At 44.8% G+C, this 17,371-nt stretch overlaps 1 protein-coding gene across 4 annotated transcripts in view; it reads right to left on the bottom strand.

The window, feature by feature from the left end:
* The window catches only part of dnah5 (dynein, axonemal, heavy chain 5), a 72,981-nt gene that overhangs the window by 24,095 nt on the left and 31,515 nt on the right, over positions 1 to 17,371 (bottom strand). For 3 of the 4 annotated variants that reach the window (XM_052494474.1, XM_052494475.1, XM_052494477.1), the window contains exons 25-45: positions 17,002 to 17,064; positions 16,508 to 16,746; positions 16,135 to 16,375; positions 15,720 to 15,919; positions 15,069 to 15,222; positions 14,664 to 14,827; positions 13,930 to 14,086; positions 13,547 to 13,759; positions 12,871 to 13,095; positions 12,397 to 12,569; positions 10,919 to 11,097; positions 10,359 to 10,546; positions 9,838 to 10,032; positions 8,919 to 9,053; positions 8,593 to 8,700; positions 6,479 to 6,632; positions 6,183 to 6,329; positions 5,567 to 5,808; positions 5,197 to 5,373; positions 3,154 to 3,358; positions 1,678 to 1,820 (exon numbers count right to left, since the gene is read on the bottom strand). In XM_052494474.1, coding sequence (XP_052350434.1) covers positions 1,678 to 1,820; positions 3,154 to 3,358; positions 5,197 to 5,373; positions 5,567 to 5,808; positions 6,183 to 6,329; positions 6,479 to 6,632; positions 8,593 to 8,700; positions 8,919 to 9,053; positions 9,838 to 10,032; positions 10,359 to 10,546; positions 10,919 to 11,097; positions 12,397 to 12,569; positions 12,871 to 13,095; positions 13,547 to 13,759; positions 13,930 to 14,086; positions 14,664 to 14,827; positions 15,069 to 15,222; positions 15,720 to 15,919; positions 16,135 to 16,375; positions 16,508 to 16,746; positions 17,002 to 17,064 — 3,702 coding nt within the window. The remainder of the gene's footprint in view (positions 1 to 1,677; positions 1,821 to 3,153; positions 3,359 to 5,196; positions 5,374 to 5,566; positions 5,809 to 6,182; positions 6,330 to 6,478; positions 6,633 to 8,592; positions 8,701 to 8,918; positions 9,054 to 9,837; positions 10,033 to 10,358; positions 10,547 to 10,918; positions 11,098 to 12,396; positions 12,570 to 12,870; positions 13,096 to 13,546; positions 13,760 to 13,929; positions 14,087 to 14,663; positions 14,828 to 15,068; positions 15,223 to 15,719; positions 15,920 to 16,134; positions 16,376 to 16,507; positions 16,747 to 17,001; positions 17,065 to 17,371) is intronic. The other variant, XM_052494476.1, reaches the window with a different exon arrangement.

Below are 17,371 nucleotides of genomic sequence, written 5' to 3'. Positions count from 1 at the left end.
CCTTCTCCCCTGATTGATCAGTTTGGCCGGGTGGCCAGCTCTAGGAAGGGTCTTGGCAGTTCCAAACTTTTTTATTTAAGAATGATGGAGGCCACTCAATGCTGCAGACATTTTTTGGTACCCTTCTCCAGGTCTGTACCTTGACACAATCCTGTCTCTGAGCTCTACGGACAATTCCTTCGACCTCATGGCTTGGTTTTTGTGGGACCTTATATAGACAGATGTGTGCCTTTCCAAATCATGTCCAATCAATTAAATTTACTACAGGTGGACTCCTGTAGAAAACTCTCAAGGATGACCAATGGAAACATGATGCACTTGAGCTCAATTTCGAGTCTCATAGCAAAGGGTCTGAATACTTATGTAAATAAAGGTATTTCTGTTTTATTGTTTTAATACATTTGTAAACATTTGTAAAAACCTATTTTCGCTCTGTCATTATGTGGTATTGTGTGTAGATTGATGAGGAAAACAATGCATTTTATCAATTTCAGAATAAGGCTGTAATGTAACAAAATGTGAAAAGGGTAAGGGGTCTGAATACTTTCAGAATGTACTGTACATACACTACATGACCAAAAGTATGTGGGCACCTGCTCATTGAACATCTCCTTCCGAAATCATGGGCATTAATATGGAGTTGATCCCCCTTTGCTGCTATAATAGCCTCCACTCTTCTGAGAAGGCTTTCCACTAAATGTTGGAACATTGCTGCAAGGATTTCAGCTACAAGAGCATTAGTGAGGTCAGGCACTGATATTGGGCGATTAGGCCTTGCTCACAGTCGGTGTTCCAATTCATCCCAAGGGTGATCGATGGGGTTGAGATTAGTGCTCCATGTAGCCCAGTCAGCTTCTTCAACATCAATCTCAACAAACTATTTCTGTATGGACCTCGCTTTGTGCACAAGGACATTGTCATGCTGAAACAGGAAAGGGTCTTCCCTAAACTGTTGCCACAAAGTTGGAAGAACAGAATCGTCTAGAATGTCATTGTATACTGTAGCGTTTAGATTTCCCTTCACTGGAACTAAGGGGTCTAGCCCGAACCATGAAAAACAGCCCCAGACCAATATTCCTCCTCCACCAAACGTTACAGTTGGCCCTATGCATTCGGCCAAACCCAGATTAGTCCGTCTGACTGCCAGATGGTGACGCGTTTCCACTGGCGGCGAGCTTTACACCACTGCTCGGCCTTGGAATACCATTTCATGAAGTTCCCAACGAAGTTATTGTGCTGACATTGGTTCCAGAGGCAGTTTGGAACTCAGTAGTGAGTGTTGCAACAGAGTACAGACAATCTTTATGAGCTGCAGAACGTGCCGGTCCCATTGTTGCTCCTAGACACTACACAATAACAGCACTTTCAATTGACCGGGGCAGACATTTGGCGAACTGACTTGTTGGAAAGGTGTCATCCTATGTCAGTGCCACGTTGAAAGTCACTGAGCTCTTCCGTAAGGCCATTTTACTGCCAATGTTTGTCTATGGAGATTTCATGGCTGTGTGCTGAATTTGTCAATTCTGTCAACAATGGGTGTCAACAATGGGTGTGGTTGAAATAGCCGAATCCACCTATTTGAAGGCGTGTCCACATACTTTTGTATGGTGTACAAAGGGGACTTGATCCTAGATCAGCACTACTACTCAGAGACCCTTTGTGAATATGGACACCCACCTTGCCCTGTTTGGCGATGGTCTGGATGAGGAAGTCAGTGCGGACATTATCTACGTTGGGGACCAGGATGGATCCGTACTCTGGGGTGATGTCTGATGGGTAGATGTACTCCTCTACCCGTGTGTTCCAGTGGACCCACTGACCTGCACATACAAGAATAAGTAATTTGAAAAACAAATAATACCAGCATCATGAACACCATCCACAATGTCCTCAGCTGGAATTTTCACCATCCACGATGCCCTCAGCTGGAAATACTTTAGTTCAGTTGTACGGAATGTCTGTCAAATAGGTAAATTACCCTTATTCTGTTCAAAAAGGACAACATTTTACTGATGATAATACCCACCCGGAGGGTGAACATAACGTAGCAAGCAGGACTAAGGTAACACCAACATCAGCTGTGTGGGTGAATTTAACGCATATTGATGGTTTAATGAGAGATCTGATGGTGATATTTTTAATTGAGCAAGAGCACTGTGAAAGTTCAATATGATCTACACTGAACAAAAACAAACACAACAATTTCAAAGATTTTCCTGAGTTGCAGTTCATATAAGGAAATCAGTCAGTTGAAATAAATTCATTAGGCCCTAATCTATGGATTTCACATGACTGGGAATACAGATATACATTTGATGGTAACAGATACCTTTAAAAAAAAGGAGGGGTGTGGATCAGAAAACCAGTCAGAATCTGGTGACCAGATGTAGCGCGACATATCTCATTTGCATAGAGCTGATCAGGCTGTTGATTGTGGCCTGTGGAATGTTGTCCCTCTCATCTTCAATGGCTGTGCGAAGTTGCTGGATATTGGCGGGAACTGGAACACGCTGTTGTACACGTCGATCCAGAGCATCCCAAACTTGCTCAATGGGTGACATGTCTAGTGAGTATGCAGGCCATGGAAGAACTGGGCCATTTTCAGCTTCCAGGAATTTTGTACAGATCCTTTTGACATGGGGTCGTGCATTATCATGCTGAAACAAGGGGTGATGGCAGCAGATGAATGGTACGACAATGGGCCTCAGGATCTCCTCACAGTATCTTTGGGGATTCAAATTGCCGTTGTCCGTAGCTTATGCCTGCCCATACTATAAGCCCACTGCCACAATTGGGCACTCTGTTCACGACGTTGACATGGCTCGCCCACACGACGCCATACATGCTGTCTGCCATCTACACGGTACAGTTGAAACCGGGATTCATCCGTAAAGAGCACACTTCTCCAGTGTGCCAGTGGCTACCGAAGGCTAGCATTTGTCCATTGAAGTCGGTTACGACGCCAATCTAAGATTTTTGTGCATATGGAACATTTCTGGGATCTTTTATTTCAGCTCATGAAACATGGGACCAACACTATACATGTATGTTGTGTTTATATTTTTGTTCACTGTATCTTCCATAACAGTAAAAAGAGGACTGAGTGTGTGTTGTGATTTTGTGGAGTCTGTCTACTGAACATGTACCCCTCACCGTCTGTAGTGACGTGGTAGTCAAACATGGTGTCCTCGCTGTCTGATGGTATGTCTGGGAGGTCCAGATGGATGTTGTCGTTGCCACGGAGCCAGCTCTCCATTTTCCTCCTGTCTTCCAGCTCCAGTAAAGCTCCGATGCTCCACATGAGAGCAAACACATAGAGACGCTCCACATGCTGCCTGGACACCTCCCCACACTGCTCCTGGAACACAACAACAGTCACTATCAACACAACATACTGTACCAAAACCCTTCTACAGCTTTATCTACATACTTGGCACTCAAATGAATCAGTCACCTACAGTAAAGGGAAATGGAATTCCACCCTCACATACAGTGCCTTGCAAAAGTATTCATCCCCCTTGGCATTTTTCCTATTTTGTTGCATTACAACCTGTAATTTAAATTGATTTTTATTTGGATTTCATATAATGGACATACACAAAATAGTCCAAATTGGTGAAGAGAAATGAAAAAACTAAAAAGTGGGGCATACATATATATTCACCCCCTTTGCTATGAAGCCTCTAAATAAGATCTGGTGCAACCAACTACCTTCAGACGTCACATAATTCTGAAAGGCCCCAGAGTCTGCAACACCACTAAGCAAGGGGCACCACCAAGCAAGAAGCACCATGAAAACCAAGGAGCTCTCCAAACAAGTCAGGGACAAAGTTGTGGAGAAGTACAGATCAGGATTGGGTTATAAAATATATTTGAAACTTTGAACATCCCAAAGAGCACCATTAAATCCATTATTAAGAAATGGAATATGGCACCACAACAAACCTGCAAAGAGAGGACCGCTCACCAAAACCCATGGACCAGGCAAGGAGGGCCTTAATCAGAGAGGCAACAAAGAGCCCAAAAATAACCCTGAAGGACCTGCAAAGCTCCACAGCGGAGATTGGGGTATCTGTCCCACAGACCACTTTAAGCCGTACACTCCACAGAGCTGGGCTTTACGGAAGAGTGGCCAGAAAAAATAATAAGCAAACCCATTTGGTGTTCACCAAAAGGCATGTGGGAGACTCCCCAAACATATGGAAGAAGGTACTCTGGTCAGATGAGACTAAAATGGAGCTTTTTGGACATCAAGGAAAACACTATGTCTGTGGCGCAAACCCAACACCTCTCATCACCCCGAGAACATCATTCCAACAGTGAAACATGGTGGTGGCAGCATCATGCTGTGGGGATGTTATTTCATCGGCAGGGCCTGGGAAACTGGTCAGAATGGAAGGAATGGTGGATGGCGCTAAATACAGGGAAATTCTTGAAGGAAACCTGTGTCAGTCTTCCAGAGATTTGAGACTGGGACGGAGGTTCACCTTCCATCAGGATAATGACCCTAAGCATACTAAATTGAGTGATTTAAGGGGAAACATTTACATGTCTTGGAATGGCCTAGCCAAAGCCCAGACCTCAATCCAACTGAGAATCTGTTGTAGGACTTAAATATTTCTGTACACCAGCGGAACCCATCCAACTTCAAGGAGCTGGAGCAGTTTTGCCTTGATGAATGGGCAATAATCCCAGTGGCTAGATGTGCAAGCTTATAGAGACATACCTCAATAGAGCTTTACAAAGTATCGACTTTGGGGGGGGTGAATAGTTATGCACGCTCAAGTTCTGTTTTTTTGTCTTATTTCTTGTTTCACAATAAAACATATTTTGCATCTTCAAAGTGGTGGGCATGTTGTGTAAATCAAATTATTCAAACCCACAAAAATATATATTTTAAATCCAGGTTGTAAGGCATCAAAATAGGAAAAATGCCAAGGAGATGAATACTTTCGCAAGCCACTGTAGATGCAGAGTCCAGAGAGTTATAGTCTAACAGTAATTGAAAATCAGAGTGCTTCAGGAATCACAATGACAGGATGAATTCAATTAGTTAGGCATTAGAACATTCCATTTAATTTCTATGAGGAATGTGGGGCGATTTACTTCAACAGTATTCATAGAGCTCAGTGATGTACATATATTATCCCCCTTCTGCAGGGTTTTTTAATATGGTTGGAGTTTTCAGGTGCCTACCTTGGCGGGGATGAGGCCCTGCAGCATGTTGATGCTCTGCATGATGACGAAGGCCTCCAGCATGTCAATCTTGTGCTCCAGACAGTGAACAGTGAACCGGTAGAGCTCTGGGAAGGAAGCGGAGAACAGCTCTCTCAGCACCTCTCCCTCCTGACGGGAACACTTCTTCAGCCAGCCCTGCATGGGGACAAACACACATGTATACATGTCGACAAAGACACACACACACACACAAATATGCACACACACACAAATACGCACACACATAGTCAAAGATACACACATGCATATACACACACACACACACACACAGATGCACACACACATTTTCATCCACTGATAAAGAGTGAGAGAATGTTCCCGTGCCCACCTCCAGAATGGGGCTCCAGTTGAGCACAGACGAGCTCATGAACACCATTCCATTACGAGACACGGTGGCAGGCGAGGCGTTGTCGATGTTGTGGGGCTCAAACACAATCTTACAGTTGGGGGCCATGGGGATCCTGTCTCCATTGGCCAGGGTCAGAGTCCTGTTGTCATCCAGTACAGAGTTGAGGTTCTCTATCCAGATAGCATCTACTGGTCCATCTAGTACTATCCAGATGTGCTCCCCTGCAGAAGAGAGAGACATTAGAACCAGTCTGCTTATTAAACTAATCAAAATCAACTATGGAGGTCAGAGAAAGGTATTAGAACATCACTTTTAGTAAAAATATAGAGAAAACATAAGGAAATAGAGATGGGTGAAAATGGTCTGCCCCATTGTTCCATAGAGACTATACGGGATGTACTATTTGTGGGTTCATGCTCTAGCAGCTGTAATGCATGAGTAACTTTGCATGCGTATTTCTTTCAAGTACAGTGAAATGCCTTTCTCGTAACCCTAACAATGGGTATTAATCAATAACAATGCAATACTCACAATAACAAGGTATAACAAAAACACACAAGATCTAAAAATATGAAATAAGAGGTGTCCGTCTCACCTTTCTTGGCTCTCAGGGTCTTCCTCCACAGGGTAGAGAAGATGCCGTCAGTCCAGTCATTGGTAGCTACATCTAGGCGGCCAAACATCTGAGGGGCGGTGATCGCTTTGGGGTTCATACGCATCTCTCTGTGCGGCTGGCCGCAGTCTGTGGGTGCAAACACACAGACAAATGAACTTAACACATGGACAAATGTGTGTGCATGTAAATGTCTGTGCATTTTAGTTTAGTATGACTGCCATGAGGTAGCAAATAAGGTCAAATGAGTCCAGTGTTTTGATGGGGATGTTTCTTACCTGTCATGGCTCTCATCAGGGTGTGAATGCAGGTGGTTTTTCCTGCTCCGCTGGGCCCCAGGGCCATCATGCCATGGCGGACCCTCTGGGTCTCAAACAGCTGAATCACCTTCAGCTTCCATGGAGGGTGGCTGATCAGACCTGCCTCTGCCACCTACAGTATGGAGAACAATGGAAGACAGTGAGGGGAACTCTTCATGTTATGAGACCAGACTCATCCACCTACAGTATGGAGAACAATGGAAGACAGTGAGGGGAACTCTTCATGTTATGAGACCAGACTCCTCCACCTACAGTATGGAGAACAATGGAAGAGAGTGAGGTGAACTCTTCATGTTATGAGACCAGACTCCTCCACCTACAGTATGGAGAACAATGGAAGAGAGTGAGGTGAACTCTTCATGTTATGAGACCAGACTCATCCACCTACAGTATGGAGAACAATGGAAGAGAGTGAGGTGAAATCTTCATGTTATGAGACCAGACTCCTCCACCTACAGTATGGAGAACAATGGAAGAGAGTGAGGTGAAATCTTCATGTTATGAGACCAGACTCCTCCACCTACAGTATGGAGAACAATGGAAGAGAGTGAGGTGAACTCTTCATGTTATGAGACCAGACTCCTCCACCTACAGTATGGAGAACAATGGAAGAGAGTGAGGTGAACTCTTCATGTTATGAGACCAGACTCCTCCACCTACAGTATGGAGAACAATGGAAGAGAGTGAGGTGAAATCTTCATGTTATGAGACCAGACTCCTCCACCTACAGTATGGAGAACAATGGAAGAGAGTGAGGTGAACTCTTCATGTTATGAGACCAGACTCCTCCACCTACAGTATGGAGAACAATGGAAGAGAGTGAGGTGAAATCTTCATGTTATGAGACCAGACTCCTCCACCTACAGTATGGAGAACAATGGAAGAGAGTGAGGTGAAATCTTCATGTTATGAGACCAGACTCCTCCACCTACAGTATGGAGAACAATGGAAGAGAGTGAGGTGAACTCTTCATGTTATGAGACCAGACTCCTCCACCTACAGTATGGAGAACAATGGAAGAGAGTGAGGTGAAATCTTCATGTTATGAGACCAGACTCCTCCACCTACAGTATGGAGAACAATGGAAGAGAGTGAGGTGAAATCTTCATGTTATGAGACCAGACTCCTCCACCTACAGTATGGAGAACAATGGAAGAGAGTGAGGTGAAATCTTCATGTTATGAGACCAGACTCCTCCACCTACAGTATGGAGAACAATGGAAGAGAGTGAGGTGAAATCTTCATGTTATGAGACCAGACTCCTCCACCTACAGTATGGAGAACAATGGAAGAGAGTGAGGTGAAATCTTCATGTTATGAGACCAGACTCCTCCACCTACAGTATGGAGAACAATGGAAGAGAGTGAGGTGAAATCTTCATGTTATGAGACCAGACTCCTCCACCTACAGTATGGAGAACAATGGAAGAGAGACTGAATGTAAATGTGAAATCTTCATGTTATGAGACCAGACTCCTCCACCTACAGTATGGAGAACAATGGAAGAGAGTGAGGTGAAATCTTCATGTTATGAGACCAGACTCCTCCACCTACAGTATGGAGAACAATGGAAGAGAGTGAGGTGAAATCTTCATGTTATGAGACCAGACTCCTCCACCTACAGTATGGAGAACAATGGAAGAGAGTGAGGTGAAATCTTCATGTTCATACAAATAATCTTTACCTCACATTTAGATCGAAAAAAGGTTTTATGCTACTATGGTATTAAGGCTAATACCAAGACGAGATTCATCCCTTAAACTCTGTATTATACTGTGGGGGCGGCATGTAGCCTTGCGCTTAAGACAGTAACCAAAACGTCGCTGGCTCGAATCCCTGAGGTGACGAGGAGAAAAATATGTTGATGTACCCTTGAGCAAGGAACTTAACCCTAATTGCACATGTAAGTCGCCCTGGATAAGAGATAAATGACTAAAATGTACTGTAGGGGAAAGGAGAAGAAACAGGAGAGAAGAGAAGCAGTGTGAGGAGGAAGATTGTGAGAAACTACATGTAGATCGAAAATGATCTGTGTCACTCTGAAGGATTATGCTATATAAAATGTCCTCTCACCTGTTTGTCGATAGCTGTCTCCAGCTCTGGGTAGCCTGCTTTATCCAGCTGGATCCCAGGGAAGAGGTCCTCTATCAGGCTGAGGAACAACGGCTCATCTTCATCTATCTGTCAACACATAGTATTATGTCAGTGAAGTTAACCATGATGCCACTTCTGTTATGTTGCACCTCACTGAAGATGAAATCATTATTCATGTATTACAGAATAGTATATGAAAAAAATAACAATCTGTAACACTTAATGGTGCGTAAAAAAAATGGATTTTCTAAAATGGCAGTTGATTTCGAGGAGAATGTCCTGTGTATCTGACTGACTGTACTCACCAGCTTGGACAGGTTCATATCTCTGAGTACCCTCATGACGATGGTAGATTCTGTGTCGTTGGGGTTCGCTCGTTTCACTGCCCCCAGTGTTCGCAGAACTGACAAAATGTTTCGGAGGCCAAAGTCGTAATGCACCTTAAAAACAGAGAGTGAACCCAACATGGATTGTATGGAAATAGAACTATGAACTACACAAAGATCATAATCAACACATACATGGACAGTTTGGTTGTTTTTATACTGAACAAAAAATATAAATGCAACATGTAAACTGTTGGTTCCACAAATTTGTTTACATCCCTGTTCGTGAGCATTTCTCCTTTGCTAAGATAATCTATCCACCTGACAGGTGGTATATTAATTCTCCCGAGTGGTGCAGTGGTCTAAAGCACTGCATTGCAGTGCTATCTGTGCCACTAGAGATTCTGGGTTTGAGTCCAGGCTCTGTCACATACAGCCGTGACCGCGAGACCCATGGGGCGGTGCACAATTGCCGTTGTCCGGGTTAGGGGAGGGTTTGGGTGGCAGGGATGTCCTTGTCCCATCGCGCACTAGCGACTCCTGTGGCGGACCGGGTGCAGTGCACGCTGACACGGTCGCCAGGTTTACAGTTTCAGAGAACGCACGGCTCTCAACCTTCGCCTCTCCCAAGTCCGTACGGGAGTTGTATCAATGAGACAAGATAGTAGCTACTAAAAACAATGAGACAAGACTGCAACTACCAATTGGATACCACAACATTGGGGAGAAAAAGGGGTAAAAAAATAATTCAAATAGTGATTTGAGACTGTGATGATACACGTTAAATAACATTTCACTTGACTTGATTGTTTACTTATATGGAACTACTAAAATGTATATCTTGTGTTCAGCTCTCATTGAAATATCTACAGTAGTTACATTTAATTTCATAGCTGACCTGCTTGGAGAGCTGCTCCTCACACAGTTTGTAGAGAGTGAAGAACTTCCTGGCCAGCTCTATGTTGTCTATGAAGCCACAGCTGGCCAGCTTGACCCGGATGATGATCTGACGGTCTGGGACCATCATGGCCACCGAGCGGAAGTTGATCTTCAGGTTCTCTGGAAGCTCCTGACGACCTGCGTAGCCCGGGTTCTGATTGGGGAAAAAACATTTATTAATCAAATCTTTATTTAACCAGGTGAGACTGTTAAGAATAATTTGTTATTTACAATGATGACCTGCCATGAACATAGTGTACTACAGATGATTGATGTTATGAAAATGCAAAACAAAGTCTATGACTAACATCCTCAAAGTAATAATAAACCTTGTCTGATTCGGACTAGTTTCAGTTAATCTTCTTTAAGATAAGAATTCACTATTCCTTTCAGAAGTACTTTAAATGAAGCTCTACTTGGCAAAGCGTTTGTGAAGGGGTTTCTACAGGGAGTAGTTTATAGACGGCTAATAATAATAACCATAGTCAGGAAGATGCCGAATTCGGGATTCATTTCCACGTTGTCTCCGTCGGTGAAGATGAAGTTCTTGCGGCGCTCCTTCTTGCAGGTAAGCACAATGGCGATCTGCTGGGCCGCCACGGAGAGCACTGATAGGTCGATACGGTTGAACTCATCAAAACAGCCCCACGAGCCCGACTGGGCTAGGCCTGTCAATCAACACAACATTACACATCACTCTTCACATTAAACTCCTCATTCAAAACAATCCCAAGAGCCCGACCTGTCAATCAACACAACTTTACACATCACTCTTCACATTAAACTCCTCATTCAGAACAACCCCAAGAGTCTGACCTGCAAATCAACACAAAGACACACAAAATTACACTGTTCATTAGGTTCAGATTGAGATCATCATTCTCTTCACAGTAATAAACAGTAATATGAGTGACATCTTATATAGCCTATAATCCCCCCAAATCCTTTACATATATGGTCATTGTCATGCAAATAGAACAGGAGTTGGCAAGAGAGCACAAATGTATTTGGGACCAGGCAATATGAGTAGAAGCTCCTACCTTTAAAGATCCTCCCCAGTCCTCTGAAGTCCATCTGGTCGGAGCAGTTGAAGACCACCACGTACTTCCCCAGGCAGCGGCCCATGTCTTTAGTGGTCTCAGTCTTCCCTGTCCCTGCAGGGCCGGCCGGGGCTCCTCCCATACTCATCCCCAGAGCCTGGGCCAGTGTGATGTAGCACCTGGGACAAACACACACCAAGGAAAAGGTATATCAAGGATAATCACCCAAAGATATTCAATGTGATACACCATACACTTGTGGGCACTAAAAAGTTAGGCTTGGCTGTGGTAATGGTAGACTGGTGACTGCAATGTGTGTGCAGCACTGCACTCTAGTGTCTCCTAGCAATAGTTTGTCACAAAAACCTGTACATTTGTAGTGCCACAAGTGTATGGTGCCCTTTTAGCCCAAAATGCATGATAACTGGTTAAGCTATTAGAGTGGAGGTGGAGCCACTTCCTAGTCCTTACCTGTCAGTCACAGGGGTGAGGACTAGTTAGTCCTTACCTGTCAGTCAGAGGGGTGATGACTGGTTAGTCCTTCCCTGTCAGTCAGAGGGGTGAGGACTAGTTAGTCCCTACCTGTCAGTCAGAGTGGTGATGACTAGTTAGTCCTTACCTGTCAGTCAGAGTGGTGATGACTAGTTAGTCCTTACCTGTCAGTCAGAGGGGTGATGACAAGTTAGTCCCTACCTGTCAGTCAGAGGGGTGATGACTGGTTAGTCCTTACCTGTCAGTGAGAGAGAGGGGTGATGACTAGTTAGTCCCTACCTGTCAGTCACAGGGGTGAGGACTAGTTAGTCCTTACCTGTCAGTCAGAGGGGTGATGACTGGTTAGTCCTTCCCTGTCAGTCAGAGGGGTGATGACTAGTTAGTCCCTACCTGTCAGTCAGAGGGGTGAGGACTAGTTAGTCCCTACCTGTCAGTCAGAGTGGTGATGACTAGTTAGTCCTTACCTGTCAGTCAGAGTGGTGATGACTAGTTAGTCCTTACCTGTCAGTGAGAGGGGTGATGACAAGTTAGTCCCTACCTGTCAGTGAGAGGGGTGATGACTAGTTAGTCCCTACCTGTCAGTCAGAGGGGTGATGACTGGTTAGTCCTTACCTGTCAGTCAGAGTGGTGATGACTAGTTAGTCCTTACCTGTCAGTGAGAGGGGTGATGACAAGTTAGTCCCTCCCTACCTGTCAGTGAGAGGGGTGATGACTAGTTAGTCCCTACCTGTCAGTCAGAGGGGTGATGACTGGTTAGTCCTTACCTGTCAGTGAGAGGGGTGATGACTAGTTAGTCCCTACCTGTCAGTCAGAGGGGTGATGACTGGTTAGTCCTTACCTGTCAGTCAGAGGGGTGATGACTGGTTAGTCCCTACCTGTCAGTCAGAGGGGTGATGACTAGTTAGTCCTTACCTGTCAGTCAGAGGGGTGATGACTGGTTAGTCCTTGCCTGTCAGTCAGAGGGGTGATGACTAGTTAGTCCCTACCTGTCAGTGAGAGGGGTGATGACCAGTCTGTCAGTGCAGCCCAGGAACTCATTCTGATAGATGAACCCTACGTCAGTCATGTTGATGATCATCTTGTCAGAGTCCTCATTGAAGTAGAAACGACACTGCTTCAGCCACTCAAAGTCCGTAGGGCTTTTGATATGCAGGCGACACTGAGGGGAGAGCAGGGGGAAAGAGAAACCACTCTGGAAACAAAGCATTGCCAAAGCCTATGAAATTCATAAAACCGCAAATGACTCGTCAAATGTGATTTGAATACCAGGGGAAACTCAAATTGATATTCTCAGACTCTACCACGCTCTAATCAGAAAATATTTGGTGGAACAGTTTGCCAAAAGTTCACAAATATGTTACACAACAGCTATTATTACCTTCAGTTTATACACAAAGGGACCTTTAGGGTTGAAGTACTATTTTAGCCACTCAGTCAGTTTGTGATTCCAGTCCACTCACCAGGTCATCAAAGATGTCCCTCTGGTGTACATGGATGGTTATGAGTGTCTCGTACTTGGCCCGCTCCATTGGGGCCAGGTCTTTAGTGGTCATGTCTATCAGGGTGTTGAGAAACTCCAAGAAGAACTGGTTGGTCTTGGGCATGATCTTACGGTCGTAGCGGGCGTTGGTCAGGGCCTCCTCTGAGTCTCTGGTCCAGATCATCTGGACTCCCAGCAGACCAACCTGGTTGATGGAGTCAGAAAGAGAGGACATCATGATAGGACATCAATGAGAGAATGTAAAGTCATCTTTCCTGGCTTCCATGTCTTCCTATTAATCAGGGCTGTAATCAGGACAATGTATAAAATCAGGAAAGTCTGGAATTTGGATAAGGTGTAGATCAGTTTCAGTTATATAATAATGGAGGATAATTTCAGAAAAGCAGTAATCCTTGATCAGGTATTGAGTAATGAAACATAGGCATGGGAAAGTCTAACTACAAGGCCATTGCTCCAAGGTTAATGTAATCTATCCCATTATAAAAAAGAGAATGAATGATGACCCTTAGACCAGGACTGTGTCACAAATTGCAGCCTATTCGCTATATAGTGCACTACTCTTGAACAGGACCTGGGTCAAAAGTAGTGGACTATGTAATAGGGTGGCATTTAGGATGTATCCCATGTCTCCCCACCTGAGCAGGGAAAGAGTCCAGGAACTCAATGAGCTGGAAGCCTGAGTCCTGGATGGCCAGGACAGCCTGTCTGATGACCAGGTGAAGAGACCTCTGGGATTCCTTCAGCAGGGCGTTTAGCCAGACCTCCACGTTCCCTTCAGCCGTCACCGGCCGATCCAGCTCTACCGTCTCCCCCTCCCTGGACGAGATGGCCAGGATCCGGTCGTACATCTGTGGAGACAGAAGAGCAGATACTATTGATGTTGCTGAATCTGGGGTAGTTACTATTGCAGAAGGACAAATACCTCTAATAGTCAAATAAGTAACTTGTAGAAAAATTGTGGAAACAATTGTAGATAATTGTAGAAAAAAATGATATGTCTGTCTGTGCGTTACTGTACCTTGTCATGGAAGCGGACACATTTAATGTTGTCAAAGACGTTGAGCAGGTGGGCCTGGATGGTGTGGGAGTCCGAGGCTTGGCCCAGTATTTCCAGCAGGGCCGGGTCAGACACAAAGAAGAACCGAGGGAACAGCAGACGCTTCTTCTCCAAGTACCTATCAGTCACACAATCACACACACAACCAAGGGTTGAAAACTGGATAGCTAGAAGCTACAATCTATCTAGCTACAATCTACCCCCTCAAAAAAGCGTTGAAAATAATACTAGTTTAGTACACATCATCAAGCTACCAATGTACAACGCAGGCAAACTTGGAAGGTGTCATACTGGTACATGAATACTTTCAATTCAACTATTTAAAACAAATTCAAAGTATAAGTATAGGCCTACCCAGTGAGAGACTTCTGACAGACCTCCAGACAGACTTACCCAGAGACTTCTGACAGACCTCCAGACAGACTTACCCAGAGACTTCTGACAGACCTCCAGACAGACTCACCCAGAGACTTACAGACCTCCAGACAGACTCACCCAGAGACTTCTGACAGACCTCCAGAGACTTAGAGACTTACAGACCTCCAGAGACTTACCCAGAGACTTCTGACAGACCTCCAGACAGACTTACCCAGAGACTTCTGACAGACCTCCAGACAGACTTACCCAGAGACTTCTGACAGACCTCCAGACAGACTCACCCAGTGAGAAACTGATAGACATTCAGATAGACTTACCCAGTGAGAGACTTCTGACAGATCTCCAGTTGTTCCAGCAGGTGAGGCAACAGCTGTCCCATGGTCTCATCCCCCACACATGACTGCACCACGTTGGGCATCTCATGGACCCGCGTCATGATCTTCACCCAGGACTTGTCGATGTTGGAGAAGCGTTTCGCCTCCTGTCATTCAGATGATTCAGACTACATTGTCATTCCTAAGTTTGCAAAAAGTTCCTGGGTTTCCCCACCCCAAAAAACGTGATTTCTGAAAAACCAGGGCACTGTAAAAGTTCCCGAAATTGTGGAACCCCAGCACTTTGTTACATCAGCTGACGTAAGAAGGGCTTTATAAGTCAAATTGATTAATAGCGTAAGGTTAAAGACATGTTTTCAGATGAAAAGTCAATGTATTTGTTCTTACCTTGGGTAGCTGTTTGGCTATGTCCCCTCCAACGAACACAGCCTCGAGGTAGATCCACAGGTTCTGGACAGTCATCCAGTTATCTATGATGTCAGTGGTATTGGAAAGGTTCTGAACCCATTTCTGGATCTGGGGCTTGAATGGCGTGTTGTACCTGTGTCATCATCTGAGTCAATCATTGACTACTACAGTACACAAACACTAAACGTCTGTACAATGCAAAGCACCCCCAGTCTAAACACAACTGTCTAAACACAAACAACAAAACTGCTGAACTCTAGATGACAAGTCAACTGGATGCTGAAATACAACGAAGGCTGCTGAGGAGGCTCATAATAATGGCCGGAACGGAACAAATGGAATGGCATCAAACAACGGAAGACCATGTGTTTGATACCATTCCACTGATTCCTCTCCAGTCATTACCACGAGCCTGTTCTCCCCAATGAAGGTGCCATCAACCTCCTGTGCTGCAATATGATAAACAATTGACAAGAAATCATATATCACTCCGAACCCCCAGGTCATTTGTTGCCTCAAAATTAAGACTGACTTAGGCTACATTTAACTATTGTTAACAAACATGAAGCAGAAATCAGTCTAGATTTCCAGGCTAAGTCATTTGTGCCTCTAGTACGTCTCTAGTCTAACCTGTTACTCATGAGTGATCCCAACACCATGAGGCTGTCCTCCATGTTAGTAATGATCTCAGCGGTGCTGTCGCCCCTCAGCAGCAGCTCCCCTCGCGTCTTGAAGTTGGCGAAGGTGAACGTCTTGTTGTCCCACTCAGCAATCACCTGCTTCAGCTTCTGCTCAATGTCCCTCTCCTTCACTGCACTGATGCAAATATCCTGCCCAGCGGGAGTTCAAACAACATTTATCTTTATTTTACCTTTGTTTTACCAATTTGTCCTATTGAGGTCAAACCTTTTTTTCTACCCTCAATTGACAGTACAGAATAGTTATGGTGAGTGGAGTACCGGTAGTTGTACAGCTATAGAGAATAAATTACCTGGATCCTACCCGCGTTTCAGCACCAACAACAGCAACAAAAATCCACAATCACCTCAATTTCCTCTTTGCATTTGAGGAGCGGAGCTTCCATGATGTTGCGCAGCTTGAAAGTGTCCGTCTCCACCTCGAAGCTGTGTCCTGTCACCTCTGTGATTCTCTTCCAGTGACGCGTCATCATGGCCTTGTTGGTCATCAGTTCCAGTAGGGGGCAACACTCGTTGAACTCATCTATACTTTTCTTCAGGTCAAGGAATGCCTTCCACTCTTTCAGGGCACGGGGCAGCTTGCGACAACTGGAAATGAGAGGGTGAAATAACACGAACATCTAACTTCCTTTTGGAAATGTAAATCCTCAATGAGATTATTCATCAGTGAGTTCTGTGTAAATGTCTCTCATGGTCTGGGTTGTAGTTTGGTTTCCTTACCGCGTCTGGAAGTCAAGAAGTTCGTTATTGATCCTGTCTATGTGGATGTCGGCCCAGAGGATGTCATAGTAGCCGTTGACGGTGTCGATAACACTGTTGTAGAGTCCATAGAGCTTCTGGAGGAGGGTGAGCTGTCTCCTGATCTCAAGCAGCTGAGGGTGTTGGGTCACAGGCAGGCCAAACAGCTCCTCTCCACCAGTGTAGGTGATGTACTTACGGAACAGGTTGTCAAAGCGATTCTGACCGAACAAAATGAAAAGTACAGTAAAGTGCATGAATGGTCACATATATCATTACCAAAACCATGCAACACACAATAATACAATCATGCATGTTGTTTATCTATGTTAAATATGGTAGAAGTAAGTAATACATTAAAAAAACAAGACATAGAACATGTGAATGAAAACCTCTGTGAATGTATCAACTTAATGAAGTGCTGCAGAGAGGTATATACTGTAGATTCCTCTCTTGAAGATACACACTGTACTCACCTGAAACATGATGAGTCTGTCACTAGCGTCTTGGGGAGCCAGTCCGACAACCATGGGACCGTCCTGGGAATGAAACACAGCCTGCGTCAGCAATTAGCTAGCAGTCTTATTTAGAGCGTGCCAAGTTAACTGTTAGGTGTAGCTGTGAGTAAGACCTAGACAGCCTTGGTGTTAGGTGTAGCTGTGAGTAAGACCTAGATAGCCTTGGTGTTAGGTGTAGCTGTGAGTAAGACCTAGACAGCCTAGGTGTTAGGTGTAGCTGTGAGTAAGACCTAGATAGCCTTGGTGTTCGGTGTAGCTGTGAGTAAGACCTAGACAGCCTTGGTGTTAGGTGTAGCTGTGAGTAAGACCTAGACAGCCTTGGTGTTAG

This window comes from Oncorhynchus keta, chromosome 34, assembly GCF_023373465.1.
Source record: "Oncorhynchus keta strain PuntledgeMale-10-30-2019 chromosome 34, Oket_V2, whole genome shotgun sequence".
NCBI lineage: Eukaryota > Metazoa > Chordata > Actinopteri > Salmoniformes > Salmonidae > Oncorhynchus > Oncorhynchus keta.
The sequence above is the reverse complement of the archived record's forward strand: the minus strand, read 5'-3'. Positions and strand labels throughout refer to the sequence as shown.